General features: G+C 42.9%; 1 protein-coding gene across 1 annotated transcript in view; it reads left to right on the forward strand.

Annotated features, from left to right (window-relative positions):
* The window catches only part of GRIK3 (glutamate ionotropic receptor kainate type subunit 3), a 669,988-nt gene that overhangs the window by 260,650 nt on the left and 382,189 nt on the right, over nt 1-27,149 (forward strand). Inside the window, exons 3-4 of the mRNA XM_056557135.1 lie at nt 8,184-8,441; nt 21,859-22,040. Of these exons, the coding sequence (XP_056413110.1) occupies nt 8,184-8,441; nt 21,859-22,040 (440 nt within the window). The remainder of the gene's footprint in view (nt 1-8,183; nt 8,442-21,858; nt 22,041-27,149) is intronic.

Here is a 27,149-nt window from a genome sequence, read left to right on the forward strand (position 1 = left end):
TATTCCAAACAGAAATGACGTCATATAATGTCATCCCATCAGGGTTATTGTGAGATGCAATCCTGGCTTTGGGGGAGTAGTGATTGGTTTGCTCCCCTCAGTGAAGTAAGTGCATTAGGAGAATTCACCAGAGCCCGTAGATTATGTTTAACTGAGAAAACTTTTTTTTACAGGAATGCAATACCATTGAAACTAGATTGAGAGACTGGGAAATCCACAGGGTATTATTAATCAAACAAAAAACAAAGTCACAAATAGACCCCATTCAGATTTCTTACAGGAACGACCTCCAAAAAACAATCCACAAGAGGCTAGAGGACTTTCTCGCCCTGTACTGTCAACTAAATACACTGAAATAAAAAACATAGCTAACAAATGCTTACCTATTCTATGTGAAGACACCTGACTTGAAGGCAATCTAAAGAAAGGCTGCAGGTTCATTGCTAAGAGAAACAGCACGATAGGCAACATATTATCTCCTAGTCTATTTTCCTCCTCTGATAAAAAATCTTCCAAAAATTGGTTACGTCATATAGGCTATGCTCCCTGTGGTCGCAGCAGATGCACCATTTGTAGATTTATGCAACAAACACAAGTAATTACATCTGCCGTTACATCACAAACATACAAAATTACCTCTTATATTTCCTGCATGACCACACACGTGGTATATTATATCACGTGTATAAGTTGCTCCAAACAGTATGTAGGGTCCACAAGTAGACCCCTTAAAAAACGTATATCCGAACAAATAGCCGGAACCCGCACCACTGTTCACACCAGAGCATTTTCAGGAGCCTCAAAACATTTTAAGAAGGTACATCAAGGGTCAGTTATGTCTCTGTAGGTCACAGCCATTGAACATGTATCTAAGCCAGTTAGGGGTGGTGACTGGCTCAAAAAGTGGCATGCCCAAGAAGTATTCTGGATCCTAGATTTGGATCCCAGGATCCCAAAAGGCATGAATTTCTGTTCAGATACCAGGCTGTTTCATTAACAATATGCTTATCATACTGGTAGGTACATATCACTAATACTTTTCTTTTTTATTTTATTTTGGAGTCATTTTTCTCAAGAAATAATTTTCTATAGTAAAACATATATAGATTCTCTCATAGTGAGTTATGTTGTGACTGGATTTTTTTGCGTACTTTTTTGCATGTCATATATTTTTTTCCTTTAATATACAAATGAAAACCAGATGGGTATGACCACTTCAAGTTATATCCACACTTTGCATTTTTTTTTATAGGACTTATATCATCTTGTCTTGTGCAGACAAATATGCGTTAATTTCTTAACGCAAATTTGTTTTCCCTTAGTCCTAACAGCAGCACAAGTGGGGAATATCTGCCCCTGTGAACTGGTAGGACAGACGGAATGTTAATGAAATCAAGCAAATAAAATAGCAATTAATGCCTAATTAGCCCCCACCTCCTACCTATAAGAGGGGACACTCCCCCAACAACAGTGCGTTATATAACAAGTAAAAAAAGGAAAAAAATTAACATAAGGTAGGGAAATTTGTGTGCAGCTGTTAGGACTAAGGGAAAACAAATTTACGTTAAGAAATTAACGCTTCCCTTATGTCCTAACCAGCAGCACAAGTGGGGACTTAGCAAGAAGTAATCCTATTGGGTTGGGACTTCAGGCTGAATGGAATTCAGAACAGACCGCACAAGGCAATGTCTTCCGAACCCCTGAGGTCAATCCTGTAATGACTCACAAAGTGGAGTGTGAGTGCAGGAGGATACGGAACAACTTGTTCCAAGGGAATAAGGGCCTGACAGGCCCAGCTAGTAGACACTGCTCCGGAATGAGCAGTGACAGTGGCAGGAGGAGGCTGATCCTGGAAGTAAATGACTCCTTTATAGCCTCCTTAATCCACCTACTCAGGGAAGGCTTGGAGGCCTTCATACCTTATTCCTGCCAAGGAAAAAATATTAGAAGTTTCCCTGATCTTCTGAACTCCCTGGATCGCTCAAAATAATTCTTCACCTCTGGGCACATCCAGGGCATGGAGGGATCCTACTCCTGGAGAGGATGGAGAAAGACATAAAACAGGTAACAACTTACTGACTATTATGTACTATAGGCACCTTAGGTAGAAATGTGAGTAAAAAGCATAATGGAACTCTATCTGGAAGGAATAGAGTACATGGCTCAAATGCTGAAAGGTTTTGTAGTTTTCCTTAGCGCTTGGCATTGTAGTTCTCCAATGTCAGCGCCAATAAGAAGGTCACTTTCCAAGTAATAAACCTGAACTCCACCTCTTTCAGGGGCTCAGAGGGGGGGACCACTCACCCCCTTAAGCGCTGCTGAGAGATCCCACTGCGGACTAGGTCTTGAGAAACTAGGCTTGAAACATCTGGTTCCCTTAAGGAACTTCTTAATCAGGGGGTCATAAAGTAACAATCTAACGAAGGCTTCAGAAAGAGCTGAAATCTTCACCTTAAAGTGTAGAAAGGGCTGAGGCCTTATCCAGCCCGTCCTGCATAAACTGTAGAATAGCAGACAGCGGAGGGTCCTGAGGAACTTCATGATGAACACCACTGAAGAAACGTTAGCTTGACTCCAAAGCCTTGACTGTGGAAGGAGCTCTAGAGTGTGAGATCGTTCTTAAGACCACCGCTGATAGCCCTCTAGAGTCTAGAAGGGACTCCTCAATCTTCAGGCTGTCAGAATGAGTTGGATCCAGGTAGAGCTGAGTGCCCCGGGACACCAGGTTCTGCATTGGGGTAAGTCTCCACTAGTGCCCTCGGCTCATCTACATGAGCTGGGTAAACCAAGACCTCTACTGAGGCATGGTGCTGCCGGATTTCCATCAATACCTTGGTATCATGGCAGTGGAAGGAAAAGTTGTAGGCCAGCCTGAACTTCAATGTACAGAGCTTCTAGTGCCAGAGGATTGTCATCCCAAACAGGGAAGAATGTTTCCACTTTGGCATTGAATCTTGTCGCCATAAGATCTAAGTCAGGGCGACCTCACCGGAGAGTGATCTGATGAAAGACCTTCTGACTCAGGGACAATTCCCTTTGGACTGAGACCTCTGATCCCATAATCCACTGCTGCATTCAGGACCCCTGAATGTGGACTGCCAAGGTGAGAAAAGATTCTGCTCTGCCCAAGACAGAATTAGACCTACTTCTGAGAGTAGGAAATGAGACCTGGTGCCTCCCTGTCTGTTCATGTAGGAAACCGCAGAGTTGACTGAGCAAACCCTTACAGCCTTCTTCTGATAAGGGGGGAAAAATGAAAGAGCCATCCAGATTACCCTGAGCTCCTTAGGTAGGATGACATCATAGCTCTTGAGAACCCCAAGATCCTCTTGTGGATGGGCACCCCAGCCTAGAAGGGATGTATCTGTCGTCAATAAGATCCAAATGGGTTGGATCAAAGACACACCATCTTAGACCTGCTTCCACCACCTTAGGAAGTGGAGACTTTGTGATGACAGGGAGCACTTATCTCTAGCCCTCAGGGAGTGCGATTCCATCGACTTAGATCTTCCATAAAAGAGGGCGAATATGCCACAAGGCCCACGGACTATGTCCACAGCCGCAGACATTAGGCCAACATCTTCATCAGATGGTTACCTGACGAGGTACCTGACAAACTCTGCTGCTCTTGAACGCATCTTCCTTCCTGGAGAATGAAAAAGAGTCATATTGGCAGATCTACTATGAAGCCCAGAAACCTCCTGGTGTGGAGGGTGATCTCTGATTTCTGCCATTTTATTATCCAGTCAAATTGTTGGAGAAAGACTGAGCTAGCAGAAGAGAAGATGAAGAATTTCCTCTGAGGGCATCATGAAGAGTCAATCGTCCAAGAACAGGACGATATCCAAACCTCTTATAGAGGAATACTACAGCTATGACCATCTTGGTTTGTGGTAGAATGACGATAGATATAGCGTGAGAATATATCTAAAACATAATCATATATAATCATATATTATAATTCAATACAATCTATGGGACTTAAAGAATATCTGCTTCCAGCATGGTCTGATTATCATGATTAAACTTTGTTCGATCAAATAGATAGTCATGCTGTACTAGAACACATATTGATACATATTCTCAACAAACATGCCTGATATTTGCCTAACAATGACCGATCAATAAAATGTCAGTGTCAGGCTGACCTACTGGGGGAAAAGAGGCACAAAAGTATGATTACTTAGCTTTTACAGAGAAGATGTAGAGACAAGGTGTTTACAGACAAGATGTAGAGCTGAGGTGATGCTGAAGGACAAGTGGCCAACTGAAGAGCTTCATCTGCCCAGGCTCCATGCCACTCAGAATATTTCCCGTGAGCCTGGCACACAGGGATGAGATGGTGGGCATCCTACCAATCTGGTGTGACCATCAGGGCTCCTGGTCTCAGGACGCTGATGACGAATTTGATGGTTTCATCCAAAACCGTCATTACTTATGAATCGGTAGACTTTGGGACAAGAAAAAAACTGGCGAATAAACGCCTAGAGGACCCTCCCCTTTCCTCCTGAATACCAGGATAGAATCCTACAAACCTGCATGCTTCTCACAGAAGTAACTTCATGGAAATAAACTTTTTCTGGGGAAAAGAAATAAAAAGTCTATGCTGTACTCCATCCTATAACATTCAGGACCCAGGGATCTGGAACAAACTCTGTCCAGGTACCCAGAAAAATATTACATGGCCTCCAATGGGAGGTCCGAATAATAGGAGGAAATACACTTGGAAGTGTTAGCGGAATGAGAGGGAAGTCATAAGCTGGACTACTTGTCCCTTGTCCCACAGAAAAAACGGTCTTGATCGCTTTCACAGGTCCATGGCCACTTAGAGGCTTGGATTGGCCAAGAAAGGATTAGATCCTAGATCTTGGTTACCCCAACACCTAAAGGTTTTGAGGGGGGCATTGCTTTTATCAGCAAGGCCCTACCTATATATTAAGTTCTGCCCAATAGCCGACCTGGCTTGTAAGGGAGGCACATAAGCTATACTTGAAGGCATCCAAGGTTTAAGCCACAATGGCCTTCTCCTGGCAGGATAGAGGCCTACCTTACATTGCTTGCAGAGCAGCATCACAAGAAATCCACTGCAAGATGGATTAAAATTGTGCTAGGCTATCATCCTGAGGGGAGAACCAATATCTGAATGAATCAGAAGCTGAGGTATCAGCGGCAGAGTAGGATCTTCTTAAGGTGCATTCTACACCTTAATCCATAGGGTTCTGCAAGTTTGTCCTGTGCACAGCAGGGACTAAGGTCCTTTTAGACAATTATGCAAAAGCTAAGTCAACCTTAGACGCAGAACTTCATTCCAAGTGAGTCCTCACAATCGGGAACATGGAGTAAAACCACTTTGGTTAGCGGTGCCTTCTCAGGATGCCTTACTTTAGCTTCATATGAGGAGAGACTCGTCCACTTTGAGGCCCCATGGCCCTTAGAGGTGGCTTCTGGAGCTTCCCCAAGATCAACATCCTGGTCCCCCAACCGGATGGATTAAGTAGTCTCTGGGTCTTCTTCAATTGAGAAGAAATATTTCACTGCCTCCTATATTCAGAAGAGTGAACTTCATCCACTGTGTGATGGCGTTCTCACTGCTGGGCGCAGACTGAAGACTCCAAAGGTCTTTACCCGTATTACAGCGTCCTGATGGTTCGGCCTCAGGCAGAAGCACAGGACGGCATGAACGACACCTGGTTTAATTCATAGGTGTCCGCCAGATGGGGGTCAAAGATGTCTGTGGTTAGACGTCACCTGACGCCCAGCACGGTCACCGTTACAGCAGATGACATTTTCTAGAAGAGAAAACAAGTAAATACAAATGCAAATCCTCTACAAGGAGGGAAGGCGGAGGCAGGAATGTATCCAAAAAGATCACTAAAAATCTTTACATCAAGATTACTGTCACAGTAAAGCTTCTCTATAATGCGCAAAGTATGTATGTTACTGATGGGCGGAGCTAGTCACTGACCACTGTGCTGCCCGAACACATGGGTGTTTCTGATGGCTCCTTACGGAAGATGTCCTGGTGGGATCCGAACCTGGAGCCCAGATTGCAGACTAGTCACTGACCACAGTGCTGTATATACACAGACTGCAGACTAGTCACTGACCACTGTGCTGCTCCTAAACAAACCAGGCTGCAACTTAGAGGCAGCCTGCAGCAGAGTGGAGCTTTCCTATTTGAATTTGGCTCCATTGGAGTTAGCCCCGCCCCCGGTGTGACATCAGACACCAGCTGAGGGGAATCAAACAGGCTAACTTTCTAAACTGCAAACATACAGAGCAGTGAGGAGTATGGAGCAGACACAGTGTACATAGAAGCAGCAGAAGCAGCTGTACAGAAACAGCAACAGTATACAAAGTATACACGAGCAGTAACAGCCAAGAAAGTATATAGAGTATACAAGAGCAGTAACAAAGTATACAGAGCATACAGATGCAGTAACAGAGTATATGGAAGTAGCGACAGTATACAAAGTATACAAAAGCAGTAACAGCCACGAATGTATACAGAGTATACAAGAGCAGTAGCAAAGTATACAGAGCATACAGATGCAGTAACAGAGTATATGGAAGTAGCGACAGTATACAAAGTATACAAGAGCAGTAACAGTCAAGAAAGTAGACAGAGTATACAACATAAAGAAGCAGAGCATGGAGCGACACACAGCTCCTGCAACAAACTGACAGAATAATCCTCCATAACCTGCAGAGATCAGAGATCAGAATGAGGGGGTCGGCAGAACAGCTGATCATCCAGCTGAAGTGATCTACAAGAAAGAGACAAGGTTAGTAATGTGTACAGCAGCCTATGGAGGCTGCACCGTCTGTCCATCAGTCCGACAGGACAGAAAAAAACGCACTGTTGTTGGGGGAGTGTCCCCTCTTATAGGTAGGAGGTGGGGGCTATTTAGGCATTAATTGCTATTTTATTTGCTTGACTTCATTAACATTCCGTCTGTCCTACCAGTTCACAGGGGCAGATATTCCCCACTTGTGCTGCTGGTTAGGATGTAAGGGAAATTAGTGTTATATAGTTCATGTTAAATATTTTATATGCATGCATATTTGAAACAGTGTTCTCATGTATGTGCACTTACTGTATATGAATGTTCACACAGGTGTTTATATGCTCTATTGCTACTCTCCTTGGCATCTGAGGTGTTAATCACAGGTTTGTATACAAGTGCACAGGTGGTTATCTAATGAATAGGTGGTTACTAGGAAAGATTGTTATTTATTCGTTTCCAAAGGTTTACAGCATTAATACCTTGACAAAGGACTTAAAGGAGCACTTCACTGGAATTTTTTTTTTAAATCAACTGGTGCAAGAAAGTTAAACAGATTTGAAAATTACTTCTATTTAATAATCTTAATCCTTCCAGTACTTATCGGCTGCTGTTATGATCCACAGGAAGTTCTTTTCTTTTTGAATTTCCTTTCGGCCTGACCACAGTGCTCTCTGCTGACACCTCTGTCCATTTTAGGAACTGTCCAGAGCAGGATAGGTTTTCTATGGGAATTTGCTCCTACTCTGGACAGTTCCTAAAATGGACAGAGGTGTCAGCAGAGAGCACTGTGGTCAGGCAGAAAGGAAAGTCAAAAAGAAAAGAACTTCCTGTGGATCATACAGCAGCTCAAAAGAACTGGAAGGATTAAGATTTTTTTTAATAGAAGTAATTTACAAATCGATTTAACTTTCTAGCACAAGTTGATTTAAAAAAAACAATGTTTTCCAGTGGAGTACCCCTTTAACGAAACACGTTGTTTGTTTTTATCCATCACCGCTTGCTGTTACATGCTTTTTATCTCTACGGAGCTGAAATAAAGACTTTATACTTTTAACACTCTGGATGTGCTGGATATTTTTCTCATAGGACTTCTCCTAGAGGTGGATCTTTCCTGAGTGCAGTGGTGGTTAGATGGATATAAGAGTTATTATATTACATTTTATATTATATAAGATATTACACTTGTAGTCCATTCTCCCTTTTTTTCTTCTTCTTGTTTTCTAGGAGAAATTAGGCATTGTCAATCACATGAATCATAAAGTGAACTGTGTAGCCAATTATAACATTTTAACCATATTTTATTTTTACAATAGCAGTTTTGTTTTGGTTGCATCACATATGATTCAATTTGAACTGTATAAACCACTTAATGGTTACACTGTTTCTTTGTTGCAGCCTGTGACCAGTTAGCCCTTGGAGTTGTCGCCATCTTTGGTCCATCACACAGTTCTTCGTCCAACGCTGTCCAGTCTATCTGCAACGCACTGGAAGTGCCTCACATTCAGGTCCGATGGAAGCATCACCCTCTAGATAACAGAGACTCCTTCTATGTAAACTTGTACCCAGACTATGCCTCGCTTAGCCATGCAATTCTGGATCTTGTACAATTTCTGAAGTGGAGATCAGCCACAGTGGTCTATGATGACAGCACAGGTATGGTTGTGACACTATAAAAACAGGTTATGTATGTACAAGAATAAAAAAAAAAAATATTTACTGATGTATATACAGGAGTAATAATAACAGCGCGCTCAGTGTAATGAATAGAATAACCTGTCAAACAATTGTATTGAAGGAAATAACCAAAAATCTAAAATCAAATAATTGTGCTTCCACAGACAATGTTTGCTCTGTCCAATCTTGTTAGAGTCTAAAAGGATAGTAACTGAGCTGTGTAAGTTGTTTAGGTCCCACAGAGAACCCCACTTTATAAAAAATCACCACAAATTAAGTGAGTATTCCTTCACCCAATCCTAAAAAGACCATTGCCAGCATAAATCAGCTGGATGTGCAGCAGATACTAGCGCACTGCTCTATAGCACTGAAGAACATATCATGAGTGCCTCAAATGCTTTTATTTGGCTCATATGTAATGACAAGGTTCAATAGCATTATTGGCACAAAATGTAAATTAAATTAAATATAGTAAAGAAACAACTGATGCATTCAATACTGCCAACGAGTCTAAAAGGATGCAAATATTTCCCATTAAACCCCTATATAGGGATGTAAACCTGTATTCACTGCTAAATATCTACCAGGTTGTGTCCAAAGAATAGCTCGAACTGGTGGGAAAAAAAAAATTGTCAGAATATACAACAAAGCCAAGACAAAACCCGATATCCAAACTGAGGAAAAAACATAGTGTAACGCGCTCGCGGAGTTATGCTAACAGCAGCGCTCCCGTCTCTGTCTCTGACCGCAAACGCTGCCGTGTTCATGCCGGCGGGGACGCGATCCGCGTGGCGGGTCAGACCCGCTCGCGGATCGTGCCCCGTTCTACTCACCCTCCTCCTCCGGTGGCTCCCTAGGGCGCGCACGCACCGACGTTCTAAGACTTAAAGGGCCAGCGCACCGCTAATTGGCGCCTGGCCCAATCAGTTCTATCCCCTCCCTACACATAAATACACACTTCCCCTTCCCGTCCTTGCCGGATCTTGATGCCTTGTGGCCTGAGAAAGCGTTATAGTGTGTTCCCTAGCCTGTGTACCCAGACCTTCTGCTGTTTCCCCTGTCTACGAACCTCGCTGCCTGCCCTGACCTTCTGCTACGTCTGACCTCGCCTCTGTCTAGTCCTTGTGTATCGCGCCAGTCTCAGCTGCCAGAGAGGTCGAGTCGCTAGTGGGGAACACAACCTGGTAGTTACCGCCGCAGCAAGTCCATCCCGCTTTGCGGCGGGCTCTGGTGAACACCAGTAACTGCTTGGAACCGATTCCCCAGTACGACCAGTGTCATCACCTCTCTGGCACAGAGGATCCACCTCCAATGTCCTCACTAGCCGCTAGTCCGGATCCTAACACATAGTCAAACCAGGAGAGAATATTCAAGCAGATTTGGGCTCAGAATTCTAACAATCCACAAGTGCCCCACATAGTATACAAAGGACAATAACTACAATAAAGATAGGAAAGTGATAGAATTAAATAGAGAGTCAAGCTCATAGATAGGTTGCACTAAAGATTTCAGCCATCCCTTCTGCAAGTGCTACCGTTATTGCTGTGATTGGAAGAACGCAGGAACAAGAGCAAGAGAGTACATTATACCTGCCTTATGTAAACTCCTGCTACTGTGTACAATATGTAACTGTAACAATTGTGGAATAATACTGTGTAATATAAATAGGAATGAGGGAGAGCAACTTGTTAAATAAGCTACTAAAGCTGGGTTCACATATATCAGGCATTCGGCACCGGAGGGAAACTGATGCTAGAACTGATCCCATTCATTTGGACAGGACAGTTCACGATCATCCAGCATCTTATTAATTTTGACACCTTATGGTTGCTGCGTTCCCCTGTCCACCATCCAGAAACAATGGACACCGGATGCCATACAACTGGTGACAACTTGCGTCCAGATCAAGGCTGAGTTCACCTATGCTGGATTCCAGACATATGTGAACCCAGCCTGATAGGTCTAAAAACATACAATAGACCACATAGGTCTGAAAAGTAGATTATAATTAAGAATACAGCGACAGTAACTTTAAGACATCTAAAATTAGAAAACAGGTAACACAAAACCAAAAACCAGCTAAAATGAAATACACCTTCCAAAGGTACTCGAACTTTAAAGGGGTAGTCCAGTGGTGAAAAATGTATCCCCTATCCTAAGGATAGGGGATAAGTTTGAGATTGCGGGGGGTCCGACTGCTGGGGCCCCCTGCGATCTCTCTGTATGGGGGCCAGGGTCTCCGGCCAGATAGCAGGTGTCGACCTCCGCACGAAGCGGCGGCCGACACGCCCCCTCAATACATCTCTATGTCAGAGCCGGAGATTGCCGAAGGCAGCGCTTAGGCTCTGCCATAGAGTTGTATTGAGGGGGCATGTCGGCCGCCGCTTCGTGCGGAGGTCAACACGCCCCCTTCCCGTGGGCTGTCGGGGCTCCATACAGGAGATTGCAGGGGGCCCCAGCGGTCGGACCCCCCGCGATCTCAAACTTATCCCCTATCCTTAGGATAGGGGATAAGTTGTTCACCACTGGGTTCACCACTGGACTAATCCTTTAAGAGCTTTTAGTACTAACACATCCATTTTTTTAGAGGGTTACAATAAGTTTGCTGGGGCAAGCCAGATTGATAGGGAGAACTCTGTTTGTGGAGGAAGTCATATGTTCTCAAGACATAGTTGAGAGATTCAATAAAAAACAGGTAGATGTAGCAAGTATGAAACGTGGCAGCAAAATACACCTCTGTGGGCTTATTAACATATTTAACAGCTGGTTCCCAAAATTCTTGGACATCGACATTTGCTCTAAGCCATTTAGGAGATTAACCTAAAACTGACAAAATATATGTGATCAAAGATTTACGTTATCCCAGGTGTGTACTTAGTGTACTGAGATTCAGAAGATTTACAGAAATTTCACTGGGATATTCACTGAGTATTAGAGATGAGTGAATTTTTGAAAAATTCGATTTGGCCGATTCACCGATTTGGTCGGAATTTATTTGTGGCAAATCTGTGTTAAAAATGGCTATTTCTGGCCTACAGAGAGCCTCAATAGGGGTGTAGAACACTTTGACTTGCTGTAACATGCATAGGGTGTGTGCTGGGTTAGTGAAATAACTGGTATTCAGTATGGAATGCATTTAGAGGTGTCACTATTAGAATCACAGTTGCAGAGCGACACAATGACAGAGCCTGAAGGTGGCATCAGTATAGAGGTGATGGCAGCATGAGGAGACCATATAGTGGCTGAATGACACAGTGTGGAGGTGTTGGCAGCATGAAGAGACCATATAGTGGCTGAATTACACAGCCTGAAGTTGGCAGCAGCATGAGGAGACCATATAGTGGCTGAATGACGCAGCCTGGAGTTGACGGCAGCAAGAGCAGACCATATAGTGGCTGAATGACAAAGCCTGGAGTTGGAGAAAGCATGAAGAGACCACATAGTGGCTGAATGACACAGCCTGGAGTTATCGGCAGCATGAGGAGACCATAGAGTGGCTAAATGACACAGCCTGGAGTTAGCGGCAGCATGAGGAGACCATATAGTGGCGGAATGACACAGCCAGGAGTTGGTGGCAGCATGAAGAGACCATATAGTGCCTGAATGACACAGCATGGAGGTGGTGGCAGCAACAACAGACCATATAGTGGCTAAATGACACAGCCTGGAGTTCACAGAAGCATGAGGAGACCATATAGTGGCTGAATGACACAGCCTGGAGTTGGCTGCAGCATGGGGAGACCACATAGTGGCTGAATGACACAGCCTGGAGTTGGCAGCAGCAAAAGCAGACCATATAGTGGCTGAAGGACACAGCTTGGAGTTGGCGGCAGCACGAGGAGACCATATAGTGGCCGAATGACACAGCCTGGAGTTATTGGCAGCATGAGGAGACCATATAGTGGCTGAATGACACAGCCTGGAGTTAGCAGCAGCAAGAGCAGACCATATAGTGGCTGGATGACAGAGCTGGGAGGTGTCGGCAGCAAGAGAAGACCATATAGTGGGTGAATGACACAGCCTGGAGTTGGCGGCGACATGAGGAGACCATATAGTGGCTGAATGATACAGCCTGGAGTTTGCAGCAGCATGAGGAGACCATATAGTGGCTGGATGACAGAGCCGAGAGTTGGCAGCAGCATGAGGAGACCATATAGTGGCTGAATGACACAGCCTGAAGTTGGCGGCAACATGAGGAGACCATAAAGTGTCTGAATTACACAGCCTGGAGTTGGCGGCAGCATGAGGAGACCATATAGTGGCTGAACGACACAGCCTGGAGTTGGCAGAAGCAAGAGCAGACCATATAGTGGCTGAATGACACAGCCTGGAGTTAGCGGCAGCATGAGGAGACCATATAGTGGCTGAATGACACAGCCAGGAGTTATGGGCAGCATGAGGAGACCATATAGTGGCTGAAGGAAACAGCTTGGAGCTGGCATCAGTATGAGAACATATGGTGGCTTAATGAGACAGCCTGGAGGTGGCATCAGCAGCATCAGGAGTCCTGAAAGTGACCTGATGACATAGTTGTGCAGTCCATGGCAATACCAGTATCCAGTGATGAAGGTGGGTGAAAAAAGGAGAACTTGGCATCAGATGTGTGGCATCAGGCGGGTGGCAGGATCAGAATAGTAGCTGAGGCAGGTAGGCAGAAAAAAAAGGTATCTTTTGTAAAAGTGTTAGTGTGCACAAGTAAGTATTGTGGATCTGCATTACGTAAAACTTAACTTAATATATGTACCCAAATGTGTTTGTTTTTTTTTCAAATCAAACAAAAGAAAAGGTGTCAAATAACACCATATGCAACCTACACCACCAAGTATTGATGTGATGCAAACACCTCTAAAAGGTGGAATGGAACAATTTATGGGTCATTGTAACTGGTGGGGTTAAAAACTTGTGTACGGCCCTAATTTTGCATTTTTAATTCCCTTCTTGGCAAGTGTTACCCGCCCTAAAAGGGGCGGCCCCACACAGGAACCTCTCCCTATTTCCACCTACAAACACTGCCATTTCCCAGGGTTTTTAGGTGGAAATAGGGAGAGGTTCCGCCCTTTTTAAAACGAGTAACACTTTCCTCGAAAAGGTGGAAGGTAACAATGTATTGTCTATGGTGCAGGTGGGAATAAAACATTCCCCTGTAAGGCCCTACTCTCACCTTATTAATTCCCTTCTTGGCAAGTGTTTTTGCATCACATCAATACTTGGTGGTGTAGGTGGCCCATGGTGTTGTTGGCACACCTTTCCTTTTGTTCGATTTAAAAATAAATTGGGGTACATGTATTTTATCCTAAGAAAAGGTGTATTCCAGGAATAAACTTTTTTATATACATCAACTGGCTCTAGAAAGTTAAACAGATTTCTAAATTACTTCCATTAAAAATTAATCCTTAACCTTTCCAATAATTATCAGCTGCTGAAGTTGAGTTCTTCTTTTCTGTCTGGCAACAGTGCTCTCTGCTGACATTTCTGCTTGTCTCGGGAACTGCACAGGGTAGAAGAGGTTTGCTAAGGAGATTTGCTTCTACTCTGGACAGTTCCCAAGACAGGTGTCATCCGAGAGCACTTAGCCAATCTATATATATATATATATATATATATATATATATATATATATATATATATATATATATATATATATCTCAACCTGTTACTTATATGTCAACAACAAACATAGGATAGGTGATTTAACCCTTACTTACCCCCATTTGCCAGGGGCGGGTTTATGTTTAAGGTCCTATACAAGTCTATGGGAAATATATGTTACTGCATAACTTCCAAACGGCTGGAGATATTTCGATAATACTTGGTCACATGTTACTAATATGTCCACTTAAAATATAGGATAGTTAATTTAACCCTTAACATCCCCCATTTGTGAGGGTCGGGGGTTTTGTTTAAAGTCCCATGCAAATCAATGGGAAATGTATGTTCTCACATAACTTCTATACGGCTGGAGATATTTCAATACCTGGTACACATATTACAGGTTGAAATATGAGGACGGGATGGGAGGTCGAGATAGGAGGTCAAGATAGGAGGACGGGATGGTCGGGATAGGAGGTCGAGTTAGGAGGTTGGAATATGAGGACCGGATATGAGGTGGAGATAGGAGGACAGGATAGGAGGTCGAGATAGGAGGTCGGGATAGGAGGTGGAGATAGGAGGACGGGATACGGGGTTGAGATAGGAGGACGGGATAGGGGGGTCAAGATAGGAGGACGAAATAGGAGGTTGAGATAGGAGGTCGGGATAGGAGGTCTAGATAGGAGGTCAGGATAGGAGGTCGGGATAGGAGGCTGAGATAGGAGGATTGGATAGGAGGATGGGATAGGAGGTCAAGATAGGAGGTCAAGATAGGAGGACAGGATAGGAGGTCGGGATAGGAGGTCGGGATAGGAGGTCGAGATATGAGGTTGAAATAGGAGGACGGGATAGGAGGTCAGGATGGGAGGTTGAGATAGGAGGTTGACATAGGAGGTTGACATAGGAGGTCGGGATAGGAGGTCGAGATAGGAGGTCGGGATAGGAGGTCAGGATAGGAGGACGGGATAGGAGGTTGGGATAAGAGTTCGGGATAGGAGGTCTTGATGTGAGGACGAGATGTGAGGATGGGATATGAGGTTGGGATATGATGACAGGATAGGAGGTCAGGATATGTGGACAGGATATGGGGTTGGGATATGACAACAATATATGAGGACGGGATATGAAGTCAAAAGCTTCCTCCTTTGTTTATTTTCCTCCCCAACAAGGATTAGGAAGGAAAAACCGGGCAACACCGGGTATTCAGCTAGTTGATATATATAAAAAAAACGTTTTTACCTGGGTAACCCTTTTAAGTATTAGCTAATGCATATCCTCAATACTTACTTGTGGTCTGATGGTGATGGTGTCTGTAACTGGGGAGCAGTAACTTAAATATGTTAAGCATTATCCATATTTATTAAGTGTTGGTGTGGCACCATGGTCAATCTACTCGGATGCATCAGGCATTGGTGGGTGTAAATCCTGGCTGATCCATGCCTGATTCCTCTTCACAAAGGTCAGTCTCTCCACATTTTTTGTGGACAAACAAGTTCTTCTTGGGGTGACTATGACCCCCGCTGCACTAAACACCCGCTCTGATGGCACACTACTGGCTGAGCAGGACAGCTTTTCCAGGGCAAACTCTGCTAGTTGTGGCCTCAAATCAAGTTTTGTTGCTCAGAAGTCCAGCGGATCTTCAAGGTGTGTGGTCATGGTCATGTTAAGGTATGCCACCACCTGCTGGTTCAGGTCCTGCTCCATGTCTACCTGCTGCTGAAGAGTTGCTTCACTATGCGGGTGAAGAAAGCTACTCATCAGATACTGTAGACTCAGGCTGCTGCTGATGGAGCTGGTACTGCTCCTGCCACCCCAACCCTCCCCAGCAGCCATGGCAGTGGAAGGTGAGAGGGCCCTTGATTCAAATCTGCATCTGCGAGAGGATGGACCATGGCGCTGATTGGCATCTGCCAACTGAATACGTAGGATGTCTCTGTAGTAGGTCAGTTTGTCCTCCCTCTCAGTGGGTGTAAAAAAGGCCCCCCATTTTGTTCCGGTAGCGAGGGTCCATTAAGGTGGAGAGCCAGAGGTCATCCCGCTGCCTAATTGTGACAATTCGGCGGTCACTACGCAAGCAAGTGAGCATGCATCGTGTCATTTGTGCAAGTGACACAGAGGGACTCCCTTCAGGTAAATAGAAAAACCGCCCATCTCAAGAAACCTAAACTGTGCTCCACTGTGCCCCTCCCCTCCTCCTCCAGTTCAGCCCCCAACCGGGCTCATGTGGCCGTGAGATGTAGGTGCCATGTCTCCAGAGCCATTGCTTCAAACACGTGTTGTAGTAAATAAGCAGTGGAATGCCATTGTTCATCCCGTAATCCTGGTGACTGACTAATAATGTGGCTTCCTCAAAGGGCCTGAGGAAACGGCAGATGTCAAGTATGAGATGCCATTGGTTGAATTTGAAGTTACACAGGGGAGAACCCCTATCCGCTTGGATCATCAAGAAATTGGTAATGGCTTTTCTCTGTTCGTATAGTCGGTCCAACATATGGAGGGTGGAATTCCAACATGTGGAAATGGTGCAAATCAGACTATGTTGGGGGATACTGTTCTGACGCTGCAGCTCAAGGAGGGTGTGCTTTGCGGTGTACGAGTGGCTGAAGAGCAAAGTTTCCTTCCCATTGTTAGGATGTCTTGCAGATGGGGAAAACACTTCAGGAACCGCTTGACACTGAACACGTGTGCCATGCAGGACGCACAGCTCAGGCTTCCTTGTTGCAGCGCAGACAAGATGTTCTTCCCGTTGTCGGTCACCATGGTTCCCATTTCCAGTTTTCATGAAGTAAGCTGTGATTCGATTTCTTGATGAATTACTTTTAGCAGTTCCTCCCATGTGTGCCATGTGAAGAATAGCATGACAACGCTGTTCCCTGCACACATGGTATGCTGAAGCGGCACTGAGACTTGTTTGTGTAAAGGAGGCTCAGGACACGGTAGAGGATGAGAAGGCAGAGTCGCACACTGTCACAGGACCAACAGCCTGCAAGCATGGAGGCGGAATCGGCGTGACCTGTCCAAGTTGCTGTTGTGGCTGTACAGGAGCCACATTCACCCAGTGGGCTGTAAATGACATGTATTGTCCCTTACCGTTGTTACAGCTCCACACGCTGGCGCTGCCGTGCGCTTTGATACACACCGACAGGCTCAAGGACTGGCTCAACCTTCTGTTCCACAAAATTGTGCAGGGCTAGCACTGCCTTCTTCGCAAAGAAATGACGGCTTGGGACTCTCCCCCTCGGCACTGGCACAAGCCATCCGTTCTCTGAAAGGTGCAGAGTCGACCACTGCAGCACCAGCAACTTGGACAGGAACACATTCAACTTCTGTGCCATTGGATGAGTTGGTGCATTCTGTTGTCTCTTGGACATGGGTTTGCCAATGGATTGTTTGCAGAAGGACTAACTCAAAGTAAGAGGAGCAGGAGTATCTGGAGCAACAGAAGGAGGATATGACACACAGCTCCCTTCGACAGAGGTGGTGAAACAGGGAGTGGCGTGCCACTGGGTGATGCAGCAGGCTGGACCACCACATCGGCACCACGGTTCTCCCAGTCCGCTTTATGTTGACACAGGGCAGTGTTGCCAACATTGGGACCCTGGCCATGCTTCACCTGCTGCCGACAGATCTTGCATGTGGACATGTTAACACCCTCCGGATGCTAGATGAAAAACTGCCACACCGCTGAGTAGCTGATTTTCCCACCAACAGTCCGCACTGATTGAGTGCTATTGCCGCCGACTCCAGGAACCCCTGTTCCACTATCTCCCAGGAAGGTAGGCTGCCGTGAAGCAGGTGGTCTACTCCGGGCACGCTTGGCTCCAGACTTTCCACTTCTGCCACCATGCTGACTGCCATCCATGCTATCACCTTGCTGGCTCAGCTGCTGCCTCATGGGCAACCTGCAACCCTCTCCTCCAGCTTCATCATCATCGAGTTGTGTCTGCATGTCACTGATGTCCTCCTCAGTTTTCTCAACAGTGTCTGCTTCAGGAGCCTGAAGGCTCGCAACACCACCTCAAACACCACTCTCCTCATCACTACTTGCCCTCCTAGCGGAGGAAGCGGAGGATCTCTCCTCCACTTCTTGGCTTGGCAGTAGCTGCTGACTGTCCTCTAGTAGATTGTCCTCACTATATAGAGGAGCTGAACCCACAGGTTAAGATACTTCTGTGGGGGTCGATGGGTTGCTGGTTCGAGACACTTCTGCTAGCTGATATCGGGAGCTTAGGCCTCTCCTCTAGTCTGCTGCAAAATCTGCCTTATGAATTTAGGCCTCTTCCACTCCTACATGCATGTCTTGGCACTTCTCTGCCTGACATACTTAGTGCGTATATGAGGGAAGTACAATACGCTCCACTACGCTTAAAACAGTATTTGTCTACAACAACAGCAGGTGTGTACTTTTGGCTGGCCTTTCACAGTATCTAGTCCCTTAAGACTTTAACAGGAACAAAATGGTACACCACCTAGATGTACGTATGTGTTATGCACTTATGAGGGGACAGTTCCTAAAATGGACAGCAGAGGTCAGCAGAGAGCCCTGTGGTCAGGACATGACAGGAAATGCATTTCTTTTTTGTATTTCTCTTTAGTATACAGCCCCTAAAAAGTACTGGAAGGATTAAGATTTGTTTTAATAGAAGTGATTTACAAATCTGTTTAACTTTCTGGCACCTTGGCCTGCCTTTCACAGTAACTAGGCCCTTGAGACTTAAACAGGAACAAAATGGTACACCACTTAGATGTACGCACAGGTTACATTTAATAGAGGAAAATACACTTTTAGTGCTCTGCTCACCCTAACTGGCTGGCTACTATTAGCTTTTCAGTTGTTGCACAAACCAGTGCTGCAGCACACAGACGCTGTGTACTACACCAAAATTGCACTTTCTCTCTCAATCTCACTCTCTTCCCTATCAGTGCTTCTAGGCTGGATTTGGGCTTGAGGTGAATCTGTCATGACCGACTGGGGGGACAGGAAGAGTGAGCCCTAAACTGACCCTAAAACTGCCTACTTGCCCATCCATCCTAAATGATGAATCGGCAACTGGGTGCCGGTCCCTTCCTTTGTTAAAGTGCAGTGGCATAAAAACAAATACTAGACATAGTCGGTCACATGCCAGAACAGAAAACTACTAGACAACCAGATATACCAAACAGGATACAAATACTAACAAGGCAAAATATAAAAAGGCAAACTGATAAGGAAACATAGGAAACTGTTTACACTCGGACACACTCCTCCGTGTGGACAAGATGCTGACCCAGTAGAAAACAGAAATATAATAAATGAAACACTAGACTAGAACCGGAATATAACATACAGAGCACAGGTAACATGCAAGACTAAGACATAATGTGAACAGATACATAACAGAAAGGATATACAAATCCTAAAAATGTAACACAGACTGAAATCTACAAAGAACAAGACTATTTAACCATGGCTAAAACTCAGATAAATACAAGGTAATTGCTAAAGCAGACTTGAAAGTGTATTGCACAATAACCAGCACCAGAATGCCGGAGAACTCTGGTTAAATAACTGCACCCGAATTCTCATTCATTCAGAGCATTAACTATTTCTTATCCAGGTAGAATAGCAAAACTGCTCTGAAAAAACTAGTGTGTGAATACTCACCTAAACAGAAAGATACAAAAACAAATAAACGGACATTACAGAATCGCTGCTGTAATACACCCGCAATTGCACTTTCTGTCTCAATCTCTCTCCCTTTCCTATCAGTGCTTGTAGGCTAGATTTTTCTCTGCAATAGAACGCTAATGTGACTGGGAGGTGAATTGTTGCTGTAAAAAAAGCTTTTCTGTGCATCACACTGCTATCTGTCCCTCTCTCTCTGCAATAGAATGCTGATGTGAGTGGCTGTAAGATAGCTGCCGATTATATAGGGCTGTGACATCACAGGGGTGGCTGGCATGCTGTATGTGATTCAGGGTCATCCTGTCTACCTTTGTTCCCGCCTTCCCAGGATTCCTTGCCCCATGGCCTCACATGTAGATCCGCCATTTTAGATGCCCTGGAACCTGGACCGCACTAAATGGAGTTTAATGAAGCAATTCACGCGATAAAATCGGGTGATATTCGCATTCATTACGAATCAAATTTTTCCTGAAATTCTAAATGAGTATTGTTGAATAGAAATATAAAACACAAGCATTTACCATACAAGCCAAGGTTTTTTTTTTTTTTCCTTCCCTTGGTAGATTTTTGGAAAGAGAGCAGAATAAATAGACTAAGAAAATATGGCCAGTCTTCTGATATAATTGTTTTGAAAAGAATTGTGATCTGACTGTCATATTTATAAAGTCCTTTGACACTGTTTTTGACACTCATGACATTTGTTTAACAGGAAAAAGAATACATGGCTTTCAAGTCACATCATAAGTGATTTCTTTACAAAAGCTTTAAACCACTTCTCTGTGAAGTTGGACTAATCCAAGAAGCATAGTTCAGTCACTGCACTGTATTCCCAAATTGACTTGCACAAGCTTGTGGAACACAGCCAATATCCCATTGTTTACTGCTCGGTTAATAAAGCTGGGTACAAAACATGTGGTTAAATTCCAGAGTAGTGTGGGGTTTCATTTTTGACCAGGACATATTTATTTTTAAAGGAGTTTTGAAGTCTTGGTGATATTTTTTGTTCTAGCTTTTTGTAAACTATTCATATAAAAAAATAAGTAAATATATAAATAAATTTAAATACTGTAGAATGAATTAATAAATACAGGTTCCTTTAATAGCATTTTAATCATAGGGGGCCAAGTTACACCACGTAATCTGTCCAATCATAAGGGCACACAGCAAGCTAGTGTCCATTTTTCCTGCATTGAGGCATCAGGAGAAATTCTATTCACATAATAAAACATCAAGAACAAGGAAAAAAATACTTAAATAAAAATCAAGTCCTGCAGCTCAGCTCAAATGTTTATATTAAACATAGCATATGTAACACCCATCCCAGACATTCGATACACTGTGGCATCCCCTTTATGCTCTAAGCAGAAACACTGCAACCAATATTCACACTTGGTTGTTCTGTGACATCTTGCTACACCACATTGTGTAGGCCGTTCTGACAATATTTTAAAAAGGAGAGTTTATTCAAAACTACTCACAAACATATTCTTTAAAAAATCACATAATCAATAAATATCTGGTGTTGCACCAATTCAAGCATGATCCCACAGAGTTGTCAATTTTCCATTGAAGATTACATTTGAACATATGTGATTGGGATATATGGGTTATTTTTATATTTTTACATTTTATTTAATTATTGTGGATTTATAGGTCTATTTTAGGTTAGTCATGGGCGTAACTATAGAGGGTACAAAGGTAACAGTAGCACCGGAGTCCTGGTGCCTGAGGGGGCCCAAAGGCACCTCTGCCCCATAAGAAAAAAAACAGTATTAAAAATGGCACAAAATAGACATGGGGACCTGTTAAAGATTTTTAATTGGGGCCCTGAAACTATAAGTTCCCCCTCTGAGGTTAGGGGTGTAATTAGAGAGGAGAAACCTACACATGTTCCGGGGGTGCTGGTTGCTGGGGGAGAAGAGTGGGTTGGGGGGGGGGGGTAGCAACAAGCCGTTTTGCCTAGAACAGGGCATTTGTATACAGGGCAGCAAACAAAACCTTTTCTTAGGTAAAAGAAAGCTGAGCTATAGCTCTGTATAGGTGTGCTATTAATTTAAATAGTAATCTACATAAAATGCAAACAAATCATTTGTAAACATTGTGGTTTCCCAGAGGTTACAGTTCTAAAAATTGCTCTTATAGGTCTCATTCGTTTGCAAGAACTCATTATGGCACCTGCCAGATATAACATCCGGTTAAAAATTCGCCAGCTCCCTCCAGAATCGGAAGATGCCCGACCCCTCCTTAAAGAGATGAAGAGAGGAAGAGAATTCCGCATTATCTTTGACTGCAGTCACGTCATGGCAGCACAAATTCTCAGGCAGGTGGGTACGAATAAAGAAATTATTCCTTGGCGTTGTATTCTGCCCAGCAGTCGGGCCCCAGTTAGAGACTTGTGGCACTAGTGTTTTTGATTTACTCTTGAACCGTACCGCTGCTTATTAATTTTCACACCGATGCCCCAGTGGGATTCATCACATCGCTCCATATGTTCAGTGTCATTCATTAGCAAGTGTTAATCTTTGTCCTTCTTGTTACCTTCTGTATGTTCAATCAATATTCCAGGCTGAGACTTTGGTAATTGTTTTTCCTTAATGCTATGTTTTCTTCATGAACCTTTCCATTATTCTACAGCCTTCTCTCTTTATTAGCAGAGTTATCTTGGCTTCAAATGCACTGTGTTATAATAATCATGTTCATTGTGGAAGATACTTTACGAAAGTATCATTACCAAGGAATAAGACATACAGTATAAATAGCATAATGTATTCATGAGACATAAGTAGTTACATTGAATATTGTATATCTAATGATGATTTACTTACTATTTGCCAAAGAAAAGAGATTTGGAGAACTGCTCACAAAGAAAATTTAGTGTGGATACTATGTACGCAGTATGTACGAAATAAGATCTAAACAAAACTTACAATGTTGAATCATTATATAGTTGATTGCTTGAATACTAAGAGATGATATTTTACATCAATGAATGGATAACCTGCAGTCATGTGATCTTGCTGCTAGCTGCAAAGTATTCTGGGCTACCAGAATGTCATCTTAACGTTTATATTTTCTTAACCTATGCTTTAATGGAGCAAAAACTACATGTATTCTTCACCTCCTCTCCTAGAATAGCTCAGAAGGTTCTACTGTTTGGAAAACTTCATTTCAGCCATAGTTCTGAGCAAGACCGGGTTCTACGGGTTTGCCTTACCTCATCTCTAGTCTCTCACATAAATTTGCCCATTTTTTGTACCAGAAAACAAATTAATATTGCCCCACTTGAATGTCATACTAAATTAATCTGATAAGTAAACATATGGACAACAAGAGTAGCTAGAATGCGCTGAACCATATCAGATGGTCCTTGTCTCTGTGTCACTGTGGTGGTTATTGTCACTGTGCTTATGCATAAGAAAGCTAAACCAGGTAAACTTCTTACTGAAAACTAACACATCTAAAATCAAACAGCAAAAATAGAGGATGCAAATCATGTAATTTGAGTTGAGAGAATATCCCAAAATCAGTTTGGGGTTGTTTATCTGTCAGATTCTGATTAAAAATGTCAGTAGAGGAGTATACAGGATATACTGAGCGACAAAGCATAAACCGTATACCTTGCCGCTCAATTACCCTTCACTGGGCTGGATGCTGAGCTTTGCCACTTAGTGTACAGGTCAGGGACTCCGATCCTGTATATACTTACATTAGGGCCCAATGTTTTTTTTTATCTAGACTGGATTATAGCTATCTACATGTTACAAGTTGTGGAGTGCTGTAATATAGCTCTTATAGTAATATAAATATATGACATATAGATCAGTTCATGTGGTACATCTGTATGCCTTCATTTTATCATAGAGTGTTTCATCAGATGACATAAAACAAGTAAATTCCATCCAAAAGCATTGCATCTAGTGGATACTGTATTTTATTTCCAGAGCTCAAATCCACCACATTTTCTGTGGAAACCTTAGTAAATATGTTGGGATTTTTTGAAAATGTTGAGGACACGGCCCATTTTTGGCAAACAAACCGCTTTCCTCCAATGGCCATGCCCCTTTTCGGGTTTTCTGAATAAAATGGAGAGTTGGGCGGATTGTTACAATTTCTGGTGCAAATTCTGGTGCAGACACAATTTGTGGCACAACGCACCAATTCTAGAGCAAATCCCAACAAAAGAAGTTGGGTTTACAAGAGGAAATCAGTACCATAGTATTTGTCTCTGAATTTAACATTAATACACATTTAAAGCATTGAGAGGGAAAGTGGATTACTTGACTACTTGGTGGGTGCCACATCAACCCAAGAACATAACAATAACCTCCAAATCTTTTTCATAAAAATAAAAAAAAATCTCCAAAGGAATGGTTGGTAGAGAAAGGGGTAAAGGAGGGCTACCACTGCCATGTCCTCTGCCAGTAAGCATTTAAGTAGCAATAGCAGCCCTGTGGGCAGCATCCATTTGCCGAGGGCCTGATGGGTAGCAACACCCTCACGAATGTAAAAAAAAAAAAAAAAAAAAAAAAACATAGTCGTATTCTAATTTTTTCATTGTGTAATAATAAAATAGTATTATTATTGTGTCTAAATATACAACAATAAAATGTTACATAAATAAGTAAGATTAACTGTAATCAGATGTGTATGCCAAAGCTTATTTGCTGCTTTAGTCGTTTTATAGACTTACCTGCTGAGTATCATTTCTTGTCATGATGAAATAGGAGCTGTATATATTATTACTAGTCTCCTCGCATCATTCTTCTTGTCATCCTTCTCAGTGTGCTGTCCCTTGCACATACTGTGTCACTACCTTTAAGATGGGTTCATCAACATTCTGCAGGAGTTTTACTGTTCTTGATAAGTAGTAGCTAAGCAATAGAAAGGCCCAGGCAATGGTATTTAAACGACAAATAAAAATGACCAATGAATTTGACAAATTTAAAGTTATATAAGTTACTTTTACTTACTCTCCCTAAGTCTTTTCAGACAGAAGAGTCAAGTAGGTTCATGTATTCATTGAAATAAGCCTTCACTGCTAGAAGGAGCGAACACGTCAGCTTTCTTCATACCTCAGGGTGGCTGAGAGACTAGTTTTATTTTAAGGTCAGGATGATTTTGGATATGTGACAAAACAACTGTTACCATGACACAACTGCAACATGTGAACACATCCTAATATAGTTCACCATAGGGTCATGAGAGTACAATTGACATGCTTCCATCCACTATGTCATCAGGATTAAAGGGGTACTCCGATGGAAAACATTTTTTTTTTCAAATCAACTGGTGCCAGAAAGTTAAACAGATTTGTAAATAAATTCTATCTAAAAATCTTAATTCTTCCAGTACTCATCAGCTGATGTATGCTACAGAGGAGGTTGAGTAGTTCTTTTCACTCTGACCACAGTGATCTCTGCTGACACCTCTGTCCATGTCAGGAACTGTCTGGAGCAGGAGAGGTTTGCTATAGAAATTTGCTCTTACTCTAGACAGTTCCTGACATGATCAGAGGTGTTAGTAGAGAGCACTGTGGTCAGACAGAAAATAACTATACAACTTCCTCTGGAGCATACAGCAGCTGATAAGTATTGGAAGTATTAAGATTTTTTTTTATAGAAATCATTTACATATCTGTTTAACATTCTGGCACCAGTTGATGGCACCAGAAAAAATTGTTTTCCACTGGAATACCCATTTAACACCTTAAGGCTAAGTTTCCACTTTTCTGTCAGTTTTAGGAAAACTGCCACTGCAGTTTTTGAGCCAAAACCAGAAATGTATTCAAAAGGAATGGGATATATAAAGGAAGGGCTTTTACTTCTCCTCCTGTATGGCTCCACTTCTGACTTTGGCTCAAAAACTGCAGTGGCAGTTTTCCAAAAACTGCCAGAAAAAAAGGAAACTTGGCCGAACAACACAATAATGCCGCGATTAAAGTTCATTGCAGCATCTAAAATGTAAACATTGCATTGCTAGTTAGCTCAGTGGCTTGATTGGGACCTGAGCGTGGCAAGTACAGGGCCCTGATCAGCTGATGTGATGACTGGAAAGCCCTCACTTGCCTTCAAGCCATCCGTTCATCAATCTGATTCTTGGCAGGCTGGTACATCAGAGCACTGATAACACTGATCAATGCTTTGCTATGGCATAGCATTAAACAGTGTTTGCAATTGAAAAAAAGTATAATTTCCCTATGGGAACTAAATAAATGAGAAAAACAAGTGTTAATAAATATGAACAAGCTTCTCCTCTAATAAAAGTTAAAAGATACTAATTTACCTTAAAAAAATCCAATTTATTATTACTATAATTTTTTTATTATAAACAAAGACAATACCTATATTAACAGGACCTGTAGATGAAAATTGAAAGACTAATGACTATTGAAAAGACAAAAATGAAGGGGCTAAGGATCAAACTCCTTGTGTTTGGCTAGTTGATGGCTATTAGAGTTAAAAAGTACCTGTCACAAAATAAACTCTTCTAAACTAACTCAGGCTATGTTCCCTAACTACTCCTAACAGTCCTCCCACCCAAAAATAAATAAAAAATTCAGAGCTTTAAAAAGCTGTGTATCATACTTTTATTCTTGTTCACATCTCCCAGCAGGATAAAGTGGGTGTTTCCCAGTGAAGCCTGCTGGGGGACCACTTCTGCCCTCACATGGTTGCAGTGCTGTAATGAATAGAGGATCTCAGGCTCTATGCATGTTTCAGTTAGGCTGTTTGCAGCTTTCAGAGAGACTCTTTGCAGCTGTCTATCAAGCTCAGTGCAGAGAAGCACTTCCTTCCAAGCTGGGAGGAGACCAAACTCACTGTATTAATTGTGGGAGGGAACAGAACAGTCTTATATCCAAATAATCCCAAGAGGGGCTCCCAGGATTAAATAATGTAAATTAAACCAATTCCCATCAGGGTTCACACCCATTCGGGACTATTGATCCCCAACTTTGGAACCCCCTAAATACAAGTATTAAAATCTCCTCTTTATTGATCTCTCTTAAAAAGTAAAAAAGACACTCAAAATTATTTTGTGTAGCAGGGACAAAATATACTATGTGATTTAAAATCACAGCATCTGGATCATTAACTCGTAGAGTGCAAGCTCCTTATTTCCAAACACTTGATACCCAATGGCTCCCTTCAGGGATGCCAGGTAATTTATATTATATTTGGTTATTCCTTAACATTATGTTTTGATCCAGAAATGCTACCAATTAAAACAAACACCACTTTAACACCCCCCGACGTTTCGCCGGCCGTAACTGACTTTATCAAGGGTGTGAGTGTAACAGGGAACAGAACAGAGCCACCTAGTGGCCGTTTTTTTCTATTACATTTAAAACAAATTTATGTTGATAATTTTAAAAGCAAGTGAATAGGAAAGTGTCTGCTAATTACACAAGGAACACTATATTAGAAGTTTTACTT

Source organism: Hyla sarda, chromosome 2 (assembly GCF_029499605.1).
Source record: "Hyla sarda isolate aHylSar1 chromosome 2, aHylSar1.hap1, whole genome shotgun sequence".
In the NCBI taxonomy this organism is placed as follows: Eukaryota; Metazoa; Chordata; class Amphibia; order Anura; family Hylidae; genus Hyla; species Hyla sarda.